Genomic DNA, 19449 nt, shown 5'->3' with positions numbered 1-19449 from the left:
TCCCCAACTCCTCATTATAAAACGTCAGTTCCATCTTTCCTCCACATCGTTGACCATCTGTGGCTCGTATTAGTCCAAATCATCATTGGTTTGATAGATGTGGCGGCTTCTTGTGGGATCCTTCCGCATAGCTTGCCCTGAACCTGTAAATCCAACTGCAAAGCAGATTAGCTCGTAGTTCAACTAGCAACTTTGACGTGGCTGACTGACCTCTTCCGTGAACGCCTTCAGGAGTGCGAAACATGCTGTCCTTCTTGGTCTTGTGCGACTTGGCGAACTTCGACTTGGTGTTGAATTCCTGCCACTTGCTCTTGCCAGCCTCAAGCTCTTTGGTCGCCTTGAGTTTCTTGGCCTTGGGTTTCGCATCGCCGGCATTCTTCAATGCCTCCTCTCTGTTCTTCTGTGCTAACTCGGGGTTGATGCTAGCGGCAGCGGAGATGACGCCAGGGTTGGAGGACGTCGAAGGAGCTGCGGGTTGAGACGGTGCCGAGAATGGACTGGCGGTGCCGACCGGCGTGCCATCGGCCTTTCGCTTCTGTGCTACAGGACGGATATCCTTGGCGCGTAGTTGTTCGGTCGTATCATAACTCTTGAACTTGACGACGTAGATGGGAGCCGTGGACGAGCCGGTGATGGAAGTAATGCGCGCGGGGTAGAATCCTTTATCCCCAGAGACCCATTTGGCCATAACGGTATCGTTGACTTTGTAATTCACCGGACCCGCGTCGGCTTCCTTCTCTTCGACGGCAGCGGCTTTCTTGAACGCGGGGTGATTCTCTCGTGACCATTTCTCCTGGACTGGCGGTGGCGATGGCGCTTTCGGCTTCGGCGGTGCCTTGGTCGGCTTTAGCTCAGCAAGGGTCTCGTTCAATAGCGCAAGCGCATCATCTAACTCAGACTTGAGAGCAAGAAGCTCTGCGTTACCGGGATCATCTTTTAAACCGAGATTTACGACATCAAGCTGTTGGACAGGTCAGTATAGGGAAAAGCGATTGATAGCGACCGACGGAAGGCAGCGCACCTGCTCTTGGTATTGCTTAATGTCTTCCTCGAGGCTGGTGATATCAGCCATACTAACGACGTTTGATCCGATAAGTAACGGGATAGAGAAAAAAGAGGCGTTAATGTTTAAAGTAAAGAGAGATGTCAATTAATACGTCCAAGGGGAAAGAGTTGAATTGAAGGCGACGTGATCAATATGGCGGGAAACTTTCGGGTTGGACAAAGGCTAGACGAGGATTACGCTAAGATAAGTCTAAATGTAGCCAAATCTCGGTCTGGTACCTATGTACTTCTACGTGATTGCTGCACGCAGGCGCACGGTGGTTATTATGTAATTGCCTACACCGACGTCACTGCAAAAAAGAAAGTGGAATAAATTATTACATAACAAACCTAAACCACGTCCGTTGTCCTTGATTCGGTCCACCTTCAAATGTCTACTTCATGTAAGGAGACTTGCCAAATTGAAATTTGGATGATTTAAATACCTGTTCATTGGTGATAGTCGTTACTCAACTTCTACTGCATAGTAGGTAAGTTCATCCAAATTGTGTGATAAGCTATTCGGGAAAGTATCGAAATGCGGCTCGTCAACATGGCTTGTGGTTACAAGCTTCTTACTAGGTACAAACTTTATCAATATAAATGAAGCCATCTCTGTTACCATAGATACGGTACCCAGCAATCATTCGTAGGTACTTATTTAGAACAAAACTCCACCCATTTCCTTCGACCTGATGTAGCTTTCAATCTCGTCACTTAATTATCAAGCTCAACTTGCGAAAGTTGCATGATCCTATTGATTTTTTTCAATACTAGTCAAGATGGAACAAATCGAACACCCACCACCACCCTATTCCCCGGGACCTAACGCAGCACCATCTACAAATCAGCCCCAGAATTTGGAGCCATGGCAAAGGCGATGGAATAGAGAGTGGTTCAAACATGCATTCGTAAAAAACTTTCGCAGAAAATACGCGAATACCAAGCTCCCTAGCAAAAACACCGGACGCGTACGAAGAAAGGTCATCGGGAGTATAATTGTTACGTCAGCGCACATCAACGAGGGTGTAACCAATGGAGTTACCGGTGAAGAAGACGATATATCGATGTCCCGATGGCACCGTACAATGAATCGACTCTTTGGGCACATAAAGTGGAAATATGAAGAATTTCTGGAATGGCGACAAGACAGAAAAGAAGAGAAGAAGCTCTGGAAAGTCACTGCAATCATGGAGGACACCGGAGACAGCCCGAAGTGGAAAGGAGTAATGACGTTCAAAATCCCCAGAGAACATTGGGCTAAGTTTGATAAAGAACATTGGTTTCAATTCCCTTCTCCCGAGAATATCAAATGGTTTTGGGTCAAAAGACCGGATTCGAGCTATGATGGCGAGGACTTTGTCCAACCATCCCACAGCCATTGGGGGCCAGATCTGTCTTCGTTGGACATAGTTATACCTTTCCGCCAAACAAGAGGAGGCGTCGTACGAAACTCTACATTTTATACCCCCGACCTAGGATATTGGAATAATTTTGTTGAGGGGGGTGGGAGAGCAACGTTTTTGTAATGCTCCGGAATTATCCCTTTAACTGACAGTTGGCCCCGGTTAAGGACTGGAAGGGAATTACAACTTCACAAGACCGGATAGACCAGACCCAGAACATAATGCAACCAAGAGCATGGGCGGTACAGACTTTTACACATAATTTACCTCGTGCCTGTTGTATCAGCAATACTCAAACCTACAGTTAATGCTTCCTGTCAGAAGCTTCCTCCACGAGAGCTAGCAGTCAGAGGTATCGGGAGTCGGCTTGTACGAGGCCGCCCTGTTGGCAGCTAGCCCTTGGCTGTAGACAAAGGAAGGTTCATGTATGTATACCGCATCCCCTGGAAGGGGTTAGTTAGAGCTCTTCGCGCAACAACGTCGTTCTTCCCTAGCTTCTTAGTTCCGCCTCGTGACACTTCCGGTCAACCGTAATCGAACTTTCGTGAATTCTCAGATGTATTTTGCCACCTATTCTAGCCGGCATCGAAATAGACGTAGGTTATGAGCATCATAGTTTTTAGATTAGAAGGTCGCCTCAATTATTCATAGAAACATGTGCAGTTCTATAGATAACTCGTATATATACACGTCTGAGATAAGGCGCGGGCTTCCGACTACATCACATTCCAAGAGCCGGGCACAACTGCTACTTAAGGTGATATAGAGGTACTTCGTAACCATCTTGAATTTCTATTATCTTTGGGAGTTACATAACCCACTCACCTTGTTAGACTTTCTAGAGAAACCATTCAAAGGGGGAGGAATCATTATATTATCACAAAAATCTAAGGCAGCTACTCAATGGCCAATAGGACAGTATCCCAACATGATATCTCTTCATCTGCTCATCGAGCTCAAAGCATGATAGCCTGAAGTCAAAGTAATCCGTCATAGCTCACGAGGAAGAACTAACGAGTGTGTGAACAGGGATGTTGTTGCGCGAAGCGTTCTCAACTACTCCGCCTAGAGAACACCATATAGGTACACAAGAGATGCCATTTGTCCTCAGGGGCTATATATCAACAGTTATACCACGGGTTCCCATAGGCAGAGCTCCGGCCCTGCTAAACCCCTCGCCACTAACCCTCCGACAAACGAAACCTCCGACATGATCGCTTTGATATATGAATGATTAATGTTTCAAAGTAAAAGAAAGTATCACACTGATAATGGATACTATCAGGCTAAAAAAACCGAAAACAACGCTTAAAATGTAATTATAAACCCCCAAGCACCGCTCTTTTGTTGCCAATCCCCATCCCCCGATAGGATTGCCTTCAGTCCCTGTAGGAAGCCATACGGCCGAGGTGCCTCTCCTGGACTGTTCAATAAATCTGTTAGTCGAAATACTATAACAAAGAATACAAGCTATTAGTAGTAGCTCACCCATTTTCTAGGTCCGCGGCAATTTCCCCGGCGTCCCGCGAAGGTATCGCGGGAGTATCTTGAACCCTCTGCCCCGCTTGGTCCGAGACTGGTGGAGCTCTAAGAAAGGCATCTATCAATGACATGAAATTAATAAAAAAAATTGGAGTACATGGTGGTTCATGATTAACTTACCCTTCACCGGACTAGCCAACAAGTTCGGTCTCGGGTCGGTGGCATTCGGAGATACTTCAAGCTAACGTGAATGGTTTGAGTAGGAGTAAGACAAATGCCAGGGAAATCGTCTTCAGGGCTGTGATATCACAGTGGTCGGTAGTTGGTATGCGTGGCTAGATGATATGTTCACCGATGTAGTCATTCTCGAAAAATATTGGTCGCTGTGAGTCCATCTCAAACTATCCGATCTTATACAGTTCTTCCCATGTGGTTTCTCCATTCTTCGATGCGTCCATTTTGTAGCAGGGGTCAGAGCCCCGGGGGGAGGGGGGTATTATTGTCGTTGTTGTCGTTTTCCGCCGTTGGGGAAGGGTGAGGGCCGTCGTGTTGGCTTCCGGAGGATTGTGTTCCGGGGTTGCGGGAGCGGAAACGATGCTTGGGATATCGCTATTTGGTAACGATATTAGGGATAAGTACAATGTGTTCCCCTCCTAATGGAACAACATTGTTAATGATAGTGTACGATAATAAAAGTTAATAATAATATTATCCAAATGAATGTGTTGTAGGTAGCCTAGGAAAAAGAGAGAAAAAATAAAAGCAAGGATGGGTAGGTAGGTAACATAGTCGGAACCATGTTGTCGGCTATTCTCTGATTGAGGTTACCCAAGGGACAAAACTAGCGGCTGGAAAGTAGCCGTGTATTAGAGTGTGAATAGGTATTCATCCCTTGCTTCACTAGATATGTTGATATGGCAGAGAAAGATGAAAAGTTCCAAGATATGTCAAATCATTGGAACTCTGGGGCGTTATATAGTCAACGGTTTGGCCGACTTGGATTGTAGTTACCCTCTACTCAATAATACCATACCTGCTTGCCTAGAAGATATCCAAGGATTGTACTAGGACGAAAGTTTATGTTTTATTGATTCCTACAACTTAGAACGAGCAAGTTTTCTTTAGGTAAGCCGGTGTCCTTACCTGTAATTCAAACTGCTCAGGTGGATTCCTATGGTCTTGTACATAAATTTGACAAAACCTTGCAAGACAGACCTCGTTAACTTACCTGCCCGCCGCCTTCCTACTTGATCAGTTGAGTAAGTTTGAACATTCAACTGCATCAGTGATGCTTACCTGGTAGGTAGGCACCTACGTTTTTAGAGTTAAGTGGGCGGGCATGATCGCTACTCAAATCAATTATACGAACATCGTTCATGCCAATTTCATGGGTCTTCATTGGCTTATACACCATTGCTACTACCCCCCACGCAAAGTTTCTCATCTCCTAGAGTTGATGCGAGCATTTATATCATCTCGTACTCACCTGCCCTTCCTCATGGGCGTTATCTAATAATTACATTTACGTTCTCAAGACAGGTAACAAGGTTATCAAACCTACCTACCCAACTACAGTGTAGAGATAACATCGTGCTTACCTAATTGGTAGATCTCAAAGATATGTGGCGTAACTCACGAGATTCAAAGACACCATCTATATGTAGCCCTGGAGGTATTTCAGTTGAAGTAACTAATAATTGAACTTTACCCCGTGACATGCCTCTCATGAGTATAAGGGCAACCCAAGGGTTTCCATAGAGACAGTTATCAAACCAAATAGAGAGATTCAACAAGTTGCAGAAAATCAAAACCTTTCTATTTTCAAGATAAAAGTAAACGAGTGTGGTTTCTAACGAAAAGTGCAAGAATAGAACGTTTTTCCCGCACACCGAAATGCATCCCCACCATCCCAAATATGTACAATACACATTGCCACGCAGCTAACCTCCCATTGTCTATATAATTCGCGATAGAGGAAACTTGCGCTGAATGAGAGGCTTTAGCTCTCTGATTGCGTTGCGACCCTGAAGATTGTAGGAACTTGGCAGGCGACCATCTAGGAGCAGTAGTCGTCCTTCTTGTCACCTCCGACACAGCCTTTGCTGCAGTACTCTCGGAAGGTGATTTGACCGCCCTTACCACAGCCGAACAGAGACTGTTGGACATGGGTCTCATCGGTGGGCTGACTGTGGGCGGCTAGCTGAGTGACGATGTCATCGTGGTAATCACCTGTACAGTAGGAAAAGGGGAACAGTCAGTTAAGTATTCTCCCTCATAAGGACTGAGTGAAACCAGTAAAGGCGCTTAGGCTTCAAGTCTCGTAGCCCTTTTATGGTTAAACGTTGGCTGATGCTTACCTCTTTGGATGAGAGCCGTTCCGCAGTAGACACCACCGTTTTTGCAGCTCTTAGCAGAAGCGAATCCAGAGAGGACTGCGGTGAAGGCAATAGCGAAGGTGGCGAGTTGAACCATTTTGGATGATTTGTTTGGGATTTGGAAGTTGAAAAAACTTTGGTTGTGCTGGAAGTAGTGAGATTGAGTGTGGTGAGTGTTTTGGACTGGTTGATGAGTTGTTGTCTGTTGAGTAGAGAATTGTCGTTCTCAACCACTGGGAAGACGATGGGATTTATACTTAGTTAGAGCCGTCTCTTGCCTCGCTGCAATTCCGTCGTCGCAAAATCAACCCCAACATGGCAACTCTTAGTCTAGCCCACTATACTTTGCAGCAGACCTACATAGTTACACGACGATGAGGTCACCGCCTTAGATGCGATGTCTTGGTCCACTGTAGACGTTCAGACGGGGCGTAGGTATCGACAAGAATAGAATTTTTCTAAGCGCTAGTGTCTCCTCAATCTATATTCCAGGTCCCCAGATTTCTCTCTCCAATCATGAGTATCTTTTGACTAGGTAGGAAGGATCTGAGGATCTTAGAAGGCTGGAGAAATATAGTATTGCAGGAAATTGTGTATAGATGCCACCCCTAAAGAGGCAATTTGTTGATCATTCAAGTTCCTAGCCTCCCCCTTATTGGGGCGTAGCGGAAGAAACAATGGCTGCCTACCTGTGGTCAGCTAAGACTAAATAAAAGCCATATTCCAATTAAATTAAAATGGGATCAAACGTATTGATATGCCATTATGCACCTAATACTACCTGGAGGTCTCGGCACTCAACTGATGACTTCCTCCTTCGGGTGTTGCGGGCGGTAAGAAATTTCACGGGAAGACTGTCAATTCTGAAATCTGCAGGAGCTCGCTTCATCAAGCTGCAATTAGTTAGTTAGTAATCCCATTCCTACCTGTGCCGAGAAGCGGCGCAGTGCTCCGCGATGTTGTGGAACAATGGTTCCACATATTAACCCGAAACATGGACAATGCATGATAAAACAAAAAAATTATGTAATACAGCGAATGGATATACATATGTAAATATCCTTAATGCTGTAATATGTGCTTAATACTAAAATGTTCGGGGCTGGATATTTACGAAAATGATGAGTGGCTGTGCTCAATAAGTCAAAGACGCTCATCCTTTCAAGAAAGCAATTCGATAGCCAGGGGCTAGGGAGGCTACAAATAATACGACTCCAAGTGCACTAGACATTGACGAAGATAGTTGTAACATGAGAGAACCATCTGACTTTCTAAGTATTGGGATGAGGTAAAACCTCCAAACAAGACCAACCCATTAGAGCACTCGGCCACTGCCTCATGGTTTTGGTTATCATTTCCATTCAAGGATGATAAGGTCATTTTGGCCCTGAGTCAGATTCAAAGGGTGAACAAATGCGAATGTCACTGTAACCTATGGGCTCAATCGTCAGGTATCGTAGCGTTCTCCATAGAAATTTTCAAGCCCACTTAGAATCCAATATGATCAATTAGTTGGCGAACGCAACAAAGGCGGGAAGCCTGTTAAGAAATCAATTCGGGATAAAGGAGGACAAAGTCGAAAGTACTGACAGCCTGAAAGCAACATAAGGGGCAATAAAGCTAATGACTACCAAAAGAAAATGAAGCGTTCGATAAAATGAACGGTATGTACGTCCTTATTGATCTAATAAGGAAATGTAAGCTGACATCCATCTGACATGAAGCCCATGGAGGCCTATCAACTGGCTGAGTTTGGTAGAACAATACTACATGAGCTAGTCTTAATAACTTATAACATCGAAGCAATTAAAATTGATCTCAAACATCTTCTACCCAAGGGCAAGCTGTGGAGATGGCAGATCGAAGCAATTCTTTCGCTGGCTTTGGACGCAACGTTGGAGCGGTCGAGGCAAATTTCTCAAGTCGACGAACTCGATGATCAGCAGGAGACTGTAAAAGAATATATAAATGCGCTGGAATTTTTGGAGAAAGCTCAAGAGACGGTTGGAGCATGCAATAGAATCATTACCAAATGGAATCATAAAATACCGTGGATGATGGCATGCTCCGAGGAGATTCACGAGGTGTTGTGCAAATTTCCCCAGATTATTGTCTCGAGAGATCTGCGCTGGGATGCGCCAATATAGGGGAAGCTACCTAAAGAAAGCACTCGCCATTATACGACTCCAAAAGTAGCCCATAGGTGCTTACCTCGGAGCACTGCCTACTAGGTACCTCCCATAGCCCCTTTCGCTGAGGCCGGGGTCACCCCACTAAGATCCGCAAAAGCCCGGTCGGTTCGCCCACCCTGGCCTTAAATGAGCCAATCATCTGCTTGCCATTCGCCAAAAAGGGTTAAAGATGTCATGCCGAAGTTCGTCCCGGAATACCGGAGCTATGTTTTGGAATAACTATCTAATAATACTGCGGCGAAGTCTATATGTTTAGTACCTAGGTAATAGGTGGTAGGCGAGAAGAAGTCCACTAGGTCAGGGATTGGGCGTTGTTTAGGTACGGGTGGTCCAAGAGTAATGATGCTATGATAGAGGAGTCCATTTGAAAAGTTTTCTGATGAAATTATAAATTTTCACTACCTACCTAAAACTATTACCCTATTTCCTTCAAGTTGTGACGATTCTAGGTGCAACGTTTAACCTATTCAAATATTGTGTTGAGGAGACGCTTTAGTTACCTAGGCACTTATTTACCTAGCTATCCCGATGCTCATTATGTTCGGAATATAAGGCATTCCCGATGGCTATGGCTGCCACTGTCAACGCCTTAGAACCGAACTGTGTCGTCCTGGGCTAAAATAAGTTGGTAAGGTTGATGGTGTCTGGTACCTTGATTTGACGAAGATGTGTACTAGAATTTGAAACGTTCTCAAGTCCCGCCCGAAGAACGAGGCTGGGCTCTTCAGGCGGATGAAGTTTTTTATTCCGATAGATTCAACCCAAGCGCACTGAGACTAGATACTATGGTAGGGTTTCCTAGGGAATATGGTATCTAGATCCAAAGGATCATGTTTTGTTTCTTGCAATGAGCTCATTCTAGTGTTTTGTTTCAAAATGAATGGCTCATCTATATAATCTCATCTTGGTAGGTACCATAGCGGGAAAATACGTAGCCTGACAATCATTTAAAAGTCAAACAATCATTGATACACCCTAAGAAATTCGAACAATCATTGGAAACTAAACAATCATTGGAAATATAAGAATCATTACTTGCTTTTACAGCTGGCAGGTAGCTGCTAGGCTAGCAAGGCAGCTGCTTCCAGGGCTGTCAGTTAAGTGGTCTATGCGACAACAAGGCCGACGATAGATTACAGTCCCCCTACAACCCACCCACCACCTTACAACCTTCGAACTTCAACAAAATTTCTAAGGTTCTAGTATCTTCAGCATCACCTGCCCCCTCTCACCTGCCCCCCTCCCATCCGCTCCCTCCAGCCCCTCCCATCCACTCCCTCTCAGCCCCTCCTACCTACAACAACAACAGTAACAACACCAAAATCAACACTTGCAAAAACTTAGGATTATTTTTTTCCCTTCTCACACACATCACCACAAAAAACTTAAGAATTTTTTCCTTCTTCCCACACACACACACACACACGCCTACCTCGTACACATACACCATCCACTCGCACAATACTTTGATATTTTTACTAATACTCGTATATTAGGTCTATATTTCTTTACTAATCCTCATATACTAGGTCACCCTGATACTAACGCCAGTAGATCTGTAGATCTGTAGAGATCAGTAGGGTGCAGTAAACGCGTAGACGCGTAGACCTGTAGGACCGTAGATCTGTAGACCACTGGATCAGTGAACCTGTAGACCTGTAGACCTGTAGACCTGTAGACTAATAAAACAGTAGGACTGTAGATCTGTAGACTCGTAGGCCTCGTCCCCGTCCCTGCTAATAATAGCAGGGACGGGGACGAGGAATAAGAGACCCACCTAAATACACCTTCCAATAGATGTTTTGACCTTCCAATAGATGTTTTGACCTTCCAATGATTGTTTGAACCTTCCAATGATTGTTCACACCTACCAATGATTGTTTACACCTACCAATGATTGTTTACTTGACAATTATAGTCAAATGAAAGCATTATAGTGATAATGGGCTATGGTTTTCGCGGAAGGTAAATCATTGTCCGATAGCGGGGGTTCCCGGTATGGTAGTAAAATCCCAAGCTTGAGCCGGAATTTTGGGTGGGGTACCCGCTAACCTTAGGTACTTATCTGGGGTAATGATGGGTCTTTTAGTGGGGAAAAGTTGCGGAGCCTAGCCGCTGCTTCTACTTCGGACCTTGAAACCGGCGACTACATTGGCTCATCTATTTAGAGAGATTTCTATTTAAGTAGGCATTCTTAGAATACCGACCTGAGTCCGTCTTCTATTTGTTCGTGCTCTCTGCTACTTTTTTGTCGTAGAAGCTGTCCCCTCATGATTACTCCCTTTAGAGCCTTAATAGGGTCATTAGAGAGGTTACTAGAAAGTCCAGTAGGAAACAACTGCAAGCCTTCCTCGACACTAACGGGTTAAGAAGTCGTTATTTATATTTAAATGAGGACTGGAGTTCATATTGAGTACCCATTACTTCGGTTAAGGTAAGAAAGTTACATCTGAAATAGATGAACCGCACAGGTATAAATATCCCGATTATTTTGATGCAAATCAACTGCACCTAGGCACGTAGGTAGGACAGACGGGAATCGGACAAGGATCAGGTGACCCCCGGAAAACCGCGGAGTGTTTCAGGTGTGACTTATTTTCACAAACGAAAACTGCCTAGAATTATGTTCTACAAAGTTACCTGTTACCTAAATGAGCAACACAAGCATCTTCCGCCATTGTTTGCACCTCCGCTTTGCTGTATAGTGATTACAATCATCCTCGAAATCCGTCGATGACTAGTAACGTGTGTTACATAACTCCCTTATCATAACATCGATCCGATTTGTCGAGACCAAAAACATGAAGCCGGTAGAAATGGCCGATGTCTCCCGCGGTGTCTTCACCAAAGACAGTCTGCTCCTGCTCAATATCAGCAGGGCAGGTCCCCGCTATGTGAGACAGCTCTTTGCCCGCAACAACACCAGTATTCGGAGCAAGGGCGGTATAAGCTTGCCTAACGAGATATGGTTCATCATCTTCGAGTTCACGCGTTCGGATATAGACGATGAGTTCTGCCTGGTAAAGGTCAATACTGTATCGGCATCGCCTGACACAGTGGTTCTTCGCTGTTATCTACACGAGTTCGACTATCCCGAAGACGAGGAGTTACAAGATAGCCTCACAGACCGGCAGAAAGTGCTGGACTTCGAGCGTTATCTAGCTTGTGCAACACCATCTGTAGCCAAGGGTCTCAGAAACAAACCACCTGGGTTATCCCGGCTCTCCGGTCCGCAAAATACTTTCGATGTTGTCCTAGATGCCAGGTCAAAAACCTCCTGCCTCTATAAATGTATTGACGTCCCCGATATTATCAGCAAGATTGAAGGCGGTTGGTGCCGGATTTGCCGCAGCGAGAGGACCGTCTGTCCAGGATGCACCGGAGGAGTTACCGAAAGGTTTGACGTTTTCATGGGCTGTGGTGTGGAGCTTGCCTGTCCGCTCTGTATGGGCACGGAATTTTCCCTCGACCACAAATATTTTCTAGACACATACTACCTAGTCACGCCACCTGAATCGGAGGCGGAAGAGTGGAAGGACAACATGCATGATCGACTGGAGGAACTGGGTTATATTGATTCAGATTTTAGCCAGACAAAGAGCCCTACCTCCGACTCACAATAGTTCCGATTTTTGGCTACGAATAAAACGGCTGCACTACTTGTTCTAATAAGTTTCTTGGATACCATCACCTGTTATGTGGATCTCCAGCTCCGCTCTTGCCTAGGGGGTTATTCTGGATATCCTATGCGTCGTCGATACGTGTCGGGTGAAGTCAGTTAGTTTAGCTCTAGATAGATCACGCCCTTTTGGACATTAACACGCTCATTTAGTACTACCGCGCCCCAGTAAGCTCATAGATCTTTCAAATTGGTTGGCTGCCGCTGGCGTGGTTCTCTCGGATAGTGCATGGCTATGGTAACTACTGACCGTGTAGATGCTGTAATAGCGCCATCACCACCACACCGACCACATTAATTCCAGGCACTTGGCATCAATTGAAAGCCTCCAAAAGTCCCTCGTATAAGCCTACAGCGTCTGGCTCTCATCTTTCTACTTCATATTCCTCTCTAGTACCTATAGGAATTCATTGTGTTAACAGTTTTGAAACCAACCTCTGGCTACTCCCTTATACTTGCGCTAATACAAACAAATTGATACCTCAACTTAACATACAATCTACCAGGTACATGCACCGCCCAGTGATTTTTAGAAGCCTCCTACTGTCGTTCATACCTAACTTTGACGATAGGAGCACCGTGAGGTCAGATATTCGTCTTGGGAAACCTACATTTCGCCAACAATTCATTTAACCGCGGAAATCTGCTCAATAGTGTACTTAGGTGTTCCCGATCAAACATCCCACATGAACTTATAGTATCCCAGAATCGTGCGAATTGGGAGGCTCATTGCGATCAGCTGGCACAATGTCTGATATCATTGCTCAAAATCTAAAGCCTGCCTCCTCTCTGGAGATTAAAGGTTCCTGAGACATAGACAATCATCTTCTGGCAAACGTAGCCATCCCAATATTGGATTGAGTATTCGTATATTAATTAATCCAGGTTCGTCGAGAATAGGTTGGTCAAGGCCTGTTTTATATGAAAACTCGTTAGAGCAGATGGCCTGTACTACGTACCTATAAATTTCTTAATTAATTTTCCTGCTGCTAATCATTCACATAATTAAGCCTTGCATTAGAGCACCTAGGATCTCATTATTAAATAATTGCCAAGGAAATTATCTTTTCTAATTACCTTGAAACTCCTCGATCTCTCCTGATACCTCAATCGCGCCTTCACGTTGGAGTGTTTACCTTAGGTATGTTTCTAGGTAGGTACTCATTCTGATAACGATGATTACTATAAGTATGGGAAGCACACCGTCGCTCTTTGAGTGAAACTTGTGCATAGATTCAGCGACATACTTCCCAATTTGGCAGACCCATCGACTAAGACACAATAATTCTTTCATTATTACGTCGTTTCAGGGCAATACCAATCAACTTGCGCAACCAGAAGCAAAGAGATATATATTCGCATAGAGAACTTGACCCATTACCGTTCAATCCTCACCATGAAGCACCTGAATATTCATATCTTTGTACTGGTACTTAGCATACTCAATATCTCATTTGCAGTGAATATGGGATAGTATGTTGATTTCATTGTCTTAGACAACCTAGGTAGCTGGAGAATCCCATTGCTGACTTTGGAAATAGTGACAAAAATGCAGGAGCTGAAATTATCGTATCAAACGACGATATGAATATCCTCACCTTCAAGACAGCTACGGCCGTATGGACTGTTCCGAACATTTGCCTCCCGCCAGGGGGAAAATTGGCGATAATTACTCTCTTGACATCTGGGTAGGATACGTGGGGTACGGCTGCCCCAATTCTTGGACTAGTAATACGCTTGCGGTCCCGCGAGGTGGTATTTCCCTCGAGGTTAGACGTCTTCTCACTTTTCCAAGTCTAGAGTCATTAAGCCTTCCAGAGCTACATAACTAATAGGTGGTTTAGTTGAAGGCTGACGGGACAACGACAGCCAGAGCGTGGGTCAGGTGGTTTCCTAAGGAAGCAGAATTTCAGGACATCCAAGGTGAGTCGGAATGCTGAAGTAAGACATATGTGTCCTAATTGATCTGATGTTGACCCATTAAACAGTGAAACCAGGCGACAAAGTATCTATGACAGTAGAAGCTATCTCCAACTCGACCGCCGCTGTGTAAGAATACCTGTCGTTACTAGCAATGAACTCGTGCTACTATCTAATACATTTTGCAGCGCAATCGAAAATAGGAGCTCTAAGCAAAGTACCATCAGGAAGATCCAGTCTGTAGACTCAGGAAATCCTCCTCTGGACGTCTGCAACGGTCGCGGTGCTGCCTATGCTTTTATTGAGAGGATTGGATCGGACTCCGATACCCTTCCACAGTTTGACGATGTCATATTCGATTCTTTCGAAACAACTATATGGAATGATACACAGCAGCCATTGAATGCCAACATCGATGATGCATTAGTCGATATGACAGGCTATGGTTGGGCTGCTGATGCCAGCACAACAGCGTTTTCGGAAACAGGATTCCGAGTTCATTCAACTCAAGGATCTTGTTCTAAATAAGCACCTAACTTATGGTGACGAATCTTGCGACGAATATCCAACTTGAAATTTATATGGAAATACGCCGTAGACAATGGATTGGGTTAGGATATAGGTAGCTAGCAGATGGAAAATCTTGGTACAAGTAGAATTGGTATCACTGGTCCTTAATCGCTATGAGAAGTCAATTCCTGAATTGCCCTTGCGGAATATATCTCCATTTGGAGAAATACGCCGGCGTGTTTCCTTCATAGCCATTGTTCGTACAGTAAACACCGAGAATAACACCTAGTTAAAATTAGTATTAATCCACCGATATCAAGAGGACTTGTGTTGCCTTGCCTGTAAATCCCCAGCTGACGGGCGCATTCGATACGTCCAGAATGGTCCGCATTTCTGAAAGCGCATCTGCAGGCCCTGCGGACATGGAATAATGGGTCATGTTATGAGCCTTGATCTCCAACCTCAGCGGTTTATTGGACCAGACTTCGGGAATCGGAAACGTAATGTCATCTGGCACAGGTACATAGGAAATACCGCGAAATCTTAGTTGAGGGATCAGCTCTGAAGAATTCGTTGGATAGCCTGCATCTGCGAGTGATGTAGTACTCTCGTTGGCTGGAAGTAGGACGACGCCTAGATCTAGGTGGTGATTCTGTGTTAGAAAGATTGAAACCCCTGCCTCCTCTTCTCGAGAAGTGGGAGCATAGTCGAGGTCGACACTATACGTGAACAGTGTGTCTTGTTGGCGTCGACCAACGAATGTCTGACCGTCGGGACCAGCATAGTTACCGTTTAGTGCTGTGAGGTTTAACTTCGACGGGTTTAGTCTCAGCGTATTTGGATGATCTGGAGGGGACACTGTATACGATTCAGGGTTTGGAAACCGCCAATATGTGAAATGCGCTGGAAGTGATGATCCTGGTTCAAAGTTGACAACGTCTCCTTCGGTGATGATTGGCCTGTACGAGTGAGCAACGGATATATAGATCTGAAAATAGTAGATAATAGCTTACCCCGACCCTTTAACAACTGCAGTTTCTTGGGGCAATTCCCATCCGCTCATTTCACCATTCAAGGGAGTCCAAATCGGAAATTGACCATCGCTCCACCTGACTGGCACCATTACAGTCTCTCTTCCCATGGGGTAGTTTATGTACTCAGGACCCGACCTCGTTGAGAGTGCAACACCCCACCTAGAATCATCATTAACTCTCGTGCTTCCTATGTTGTATAGGCACTTAGGTAGGTAAAAGGCTGCATCTCACCAGTTACTTGTGGAATCTTGGAACAGGTCTGCATGGCCAACAGTTTGGACTAGATACATTAGTAAGGGTGGATCTGAGTTGTGGTGCTTTTACCTACAATAGTTGGTTGTATTGGCATTGGTGAGGACGGGATTTCCAGGATTAGCTTCGTAAGGTCCATGAATACTGTTAGACCTTGCCATCGTAACCATATGCTCTAATCCCGTACCCCCTTGATAGGAACCAGAAATCAGTAGTCGGTTTTATATACGGTTGAATTGTCCATCCTTACCTTCAGCGGCTAGTAAATAATACCACCCGTCCTTAAGATATATATGGGGCCCTTCCGGAGCCTGGAAGTGCGGTTAGGTGATAAGCTACCAACTTTTCTAAGAAAGCGACTTACAGTCCCCCCAGTACCATTCCATATAACTTCCCATTCGCCTGCTTCGCCAGTCTCTAGGTTGGTTTCAGCTAAGAGGATACCCGGACTAGGAAGGTTAGTATCCCCATTACAATTGGCTGATTCTTTATTTACGTACAAAACTTGCCAAGCATGCGCGCCGACAATATATGTCTTCCCGTCAAGATCCCATAGTGGCGAGGTATCATAGCCTTCAAAATCGAAATGTATTGCTTCGGTCCAAGCAGAAGGATCAAACGGGTTATTTGACTGAAATATCACCTATCACTCATATTAGCTGATTGGTTAAAGAGGTTCAATGGATCAAACTATACATTATCCCATCGTGATGCATCATCCGCTGTTCTGTCATCATCGACCAGCGTCGTCACCAGCCAGAATGTTTCGTCGTGAAATCTCAGTGTCGGCGCCCAGATACCACTATGACAAGTCAATTCTAGCTCACAAGCCTCCTACTCATCACTCTACCTCGTTGACCTATTAGTTTCCGCGAGGCGAGGAAGTTGCTCTCGGCGATTTAATACATGTCCTATGATAATTAGCATTCATTATTCCGGCTTAGTCCTGATTAAAATGGTTCAAACCAATAAGTTTCCAGTTTTGTAGATCCCTGCTCGCATGCAAGGGGATGCCAGGAAAAGCGTTAAAGCTCGAAGATGCACAGAAAAAAGTGTTGTCCCATTCCTTTACAAATATGCAGCTCGGATCTGGATGAAAACCTGGCAGTATGGGGTTGTAGTATGTCGAATTATGAGAATACGACTTAGTTCCCACTGTGAAAGAGGCGAACATAGCAACGAGACACACCACTGCGGCTGTCATCGTAGGTGCCATTATGAAAAAACTTGTTAAGCGTTTACATCAACACCGTATACCCCAATCAAGTGAGGGTTTCACGCTTTCTTAAACGGTCGAATTGGTGCTGGAATGTACTTAACTAGCCACCCCGCGTAATCCTACTCTAGTACTGGACGGACCATATTACCGGATAAAATGGATGGGTAAAGTCCTAGTTTACAATTCTAGATATTCTCGGTAGGCAATAAACCGATTCAAAACACCTATGTTAACCGAGCTGTCTAGCCTTCTCGATGTTCTGAAAATACCTCTACGTTCTTATTTGGTGCATTGTCTGGGGAACTGCCATTGTTGAAATGTTGATGCGCAATAGCCTCGAGTGATAAGCCCCTGGTCTCCTTGAGATAGATAAATGCAAGAACTGCGATAACGGCATCAAAAATACCTATGCGAATTAGCACCTACCCCCTTTTTTGGAGTGTCTTTTACTTACCCCACAATAAGAAAGTTCCCCATCCCATAGAAGAAATCATATAAGGGGTTGTCAACGTGAAGACGAAGTTGAACAACCATTGCGAAGCAACACCAACTGCTACACCGACCTCTCGGATCCTTGCGGGGAAAATCCTTTCCGAGATGTTAGCAAATATAACATTTAATCAGGGGTTACTCAGATCATACTCTGAAACATATGGCCAAGGCATTGGCCCCCAACTGAAGTTATAGGCGATGACGAATAGATAAATAAGCGCAACCGTAGCAATGCCAGAGGGTCTTATCGCGTGTCCTGCTTCACTAGCGGGAAAAGATTTCACGACGGCTGCCGTAGTGATCTGGCAAGCAGCCATAAAGGCAGCGCCGCCAATGAGCACTTGTCGACGAGAAAGAAGCTCTGCAAAGAATAATACAAAGACGCCGCAAGCTACGACCTTCACCGCCCCAAATATAGCGGTTAAGAGAAGACTTTGTTCAGAATTGTTAACAATAAGACTGAAGTACTGCGGTCCAAAATAAGCAAAAGCAGTTGCACCGGTCGCTTGCTGCGCGGTGAAGATGGCGAACGCGGCAAAAATCCTTTTGAAATTCTCCCCTTCTAAAAGCTCTTTAATCGAACGTTAGAATCCAAAGAGTTTTTATATCGGGTGGGGAGTCTTACCTCGCACATGAAAACCCTCAGTGGCTCTAGAATCTGCTGCAACCCCTGATCGGATCTCCTCCATCTCGTCAGTGGTCATTTGGGAGTCATCTGCTCGGATCCACCGAAGACTTTTCCAAGCCTCCTCATGTCTACCCTTCTTCGTAAGCCATCGTGTACTTTCAGGAACCGTTAACATTCCCAGACCAAGAAATGCGGCAGGTACAAGCTGAAGTCCGATCGGGATTTGCCATTGCGACGAATCGGTTGACTTGATGCCTCGAGAAACGCCATAGTCTATCCAATACGACGCAAAAATACCCTGCAAAAGTTAGTACCTACATGTGGCAGTTAGACATGGTTTTGCTTACGAATGTATAAAACCACTGGAAGAACGATCCAACTTGACCTCGCATTTCTTTTGACATCATCTCGCTATTGAACATTGGCACGATTACAGTCGCTGCGCCAAGTCCAAGTCCGGAGACCACTCTAGCAAAGTAAAATGCTCCTAATGAGTGAGTGTTTATCGTCTGAATAATGGCGCCAATGCAGAAGATAAACGAAGATATCATTAGCGACTTCTTGCGGCCCAGTCTCTCGGTTAGAGGCCATGCTAAGAAGCATGCTATAAAGCCACCCAGTTGCTGAAGGCTCACTGAAAGGGCGTTGGTACGCGTTTGCTCGGCGCTCCCATAGCGATAATCGGACTGAAAAGAAGCCAACGTCAAGACGCCGCCTATTGTTATGTCCTAATTAATATCAAACATCTTTAATAAAAAAAAGCTGGTGGCCCCGTTGAACGGATTTACTAACCAACGCTGTAATGAGTTTAGCAAAGGTACGCGACTAGATTGCATGATAATAGAGTGTTGAAGCATAAAGTAACCCCAAGGTGATACTCACATTCCAGAGTCGTATCCAAATAGAAACCCACCCATACACACCACTGAGCCTAGCCAATAGGCTCGGATCTTTCCCAGAGTTGTCCCTTTCATATTTACCGTAGGTAATACGAATTGTTCGTCTTCGCTAGACTGTCGAAGTAGGGGTTGGGTTTGTTCCATGATATCCCCCAAGGATATTTGTTTTTTAAACTGAAATTGTTCTACAACTAAAAGCCTTCCTGCCTCGGTTGGCAATTCTAATTTATCTAGCTGAAGATTCAAAGATGGTCAGAACTCGACGCCATACTGTAACGTTGGAGATGACGTGATTAAGGGATTTGAGAATATTACCG

The 19449-nt window shown here is 44.9% G+C and overlaps 8 protein-coding genes across 8 annotated transcripts; 3 read left to right on the top strand and 5 right to left on the bottom strand.

Moving 5' to 3' along the window:
• Window positions 1-69: 69 nt before the first annotated feature.
• F4807DRAFT_464610 (uncharacterized protein) lies at window positions 70-1072 on the bottom strand (the record flags this gene model as incomplete). The annotated part of the gene is made up of 3 exons (XM_048002154.1): window positions 70-155; window positions 211-961; window positions 1022-1072. The coding sequence occupies 3 exons, from the start codon at window positions 1070-1072 to the stop codon at window positions 70-72; spliced, it is 888 nt and encodes a 295-aa protein (XP_047850043.1).
• A 322-nt stretch (window positions 1073-1394) lies between these two features.
• Window positions 1395-2889, top strand: F4807DRAFT_442895 (uncharacterized protein). Its single transcript, XM_047999512.1, has one exon. It carries the CDS (start codon window positions 1827-1829, stop codon window positions 2571-2573), a length of 747 nt encoding a protein of 248 aa, XP_047850042.1. The 5' UTR covers window positions 1395-1826; the 3' UTR covers window positions 2574-2889.
• A 3099-nt stretch (window positions 2890-5988) lies between these two features.
• Window positions 5989-6404, bottom strand: F4807DRAFT_464607 (uncharacterized protein; the record flags this gene model as incomplete). The annotated part of the gene is made up of 2 exons (XM_048002153.1): window positions 5989-6161; window positions 6290-6404. The coding sequence occupies 2 exons, from the start codon at window positions 6402-6404 to the stop codon at window positions 5989-5991; spliced, it is 288 nt and encodes a 95-aa protein (XP_047850041.1).
• Window positions 6405-11134: 4730 nt separating this feature from the next.
• F4807DRAFT_442890 (uncharacterized protein) lies at window positions 11135-12339 on the top strand. Its single transcript, XM_047999511.1, has one exon. The coding sequence runs from the start codon at window positions 11301-11303 to the stop codon at window positions 12120-12122; it is 822 nt and encodes a 273-aa protein (XP_047850040.1). The 5' UTR covers window positions 11135-11300; the 3' UTR covers window positions 12123-12339.
• A 1235-nt stretch (window positions 12340-13574) lies between these two features.
• Window positions 13575-14626, top strand: F4807DRAFT_464605 (concanavalin A-like lectin/glucanase; the record flags this gene model as incomplete). The annotated part of the gene is made up of 5 exons (XM_048002152.1): window positions 13575-13651; window positions 13720-13795; window positions 14023-14101; window positions 14167-14227; window positions 14287-14626. The coding sequence occupies 5 exons, from the start codon at window positions 13575-13577 to the stop codon at window positions 14624-14626; spliced, it is 633 nt and encodes a 210-aa protein (XP_047850039.1).
• On the bottom strand, window positions 14366-17152 carry F4807DRAFT_442888 (glycoside hydrolase family 43 protein). The gene is made up of 11 exons (XM_047999510.1): window positions 16861-17152; window positions 16745-16805; window positions 16591-16696; window positions 16395-16537; window positions 16259-16343; window positions 16145-16205; window positions 15971-16084; window positions 15874-15922; window positions 15622-15801; window positions 14948-15567; window positions 14366-14893 (listed from the first exon to the last, which is right to left on the bottom strand). The coding sequence occupies exons 1-11, from the start codon at window positions 17108-17110 to the stop codon at window positions 14790-14792; spliced, it is 1773 nt and encodes a 590-aa protein (XP_047850038.1). The 5' UTR covers window positions 17111-17152; the 3' UTR covers window positions 14366-14789.
• Window positions 17153-19391, bottom strand: F4807DRAFT_442882 (MFS sugar transporter-like protein). The gene is made up of 7 exons (XM_047999509.1): window positions 19116-19391; window positions 19026-19030; window positions 18581-18961; window positions 18231-18531; window positions 17756-18176; window positions 17568-17701; window positions 17153-17519 (listed from the first exon to the last, which is right to left on the bottom strand). The coding sequence occupies exons 3-7, from the start codon at window positions 18782-18784 to the stop codon at window positions 17356-17358; spliced, it is 1224 nt and encodes a 407-aa protein (XP_047850036.1). The 5' UTR covers window positions 18785-18961; window positions 19026-19030; window positions 19116-19391; the 3' UTR covers window positions 17153-17355.
• On the bottom strand, window positions 18940-19391 carry F4807DRAFT_442881 (uncharacterized protein). Its single transcript, XM_047999508.1, has 2 exons — window positions 19116-19391; window positions 18940-19030 (listed from the first exon to the last, which is right to left on the bottom strand). The coding sequence occupies exons 1-2, from the start codon at window positions 19274-19276 to the stop codon at window positions 19021-19023; spliced, it is 171 nt and encodes a 56-aa protein (XP_047850037.1). The 5' UTR covers window positions 19277-19391; the 3' UTR covers window positions 18940-19020.
• Window positions 19392-19449: the final 58 nt, after the last annotated feature.

This window comes from Annulohypoxylon truncatum (assembly GCF_022578515.1).
Source record: "Annulohypoxylon truncatum strain CBS 140777 unplaced genomic scaffold F4807scaffold_42, whole genome shotgun sequence".
Classification (NCBI taxonomy): Eukaryota; Fungi; Ascomycota; class Sordariomycetes; order Xylariales; family Hypoxylaceae; genus Annulohypoxylon; species Annulohypoxylon truncatum.
Note: the sequence above shows the minus strand (reverse complement) of the source record. Positions and strands in the feature narration are given on the sequence as shown.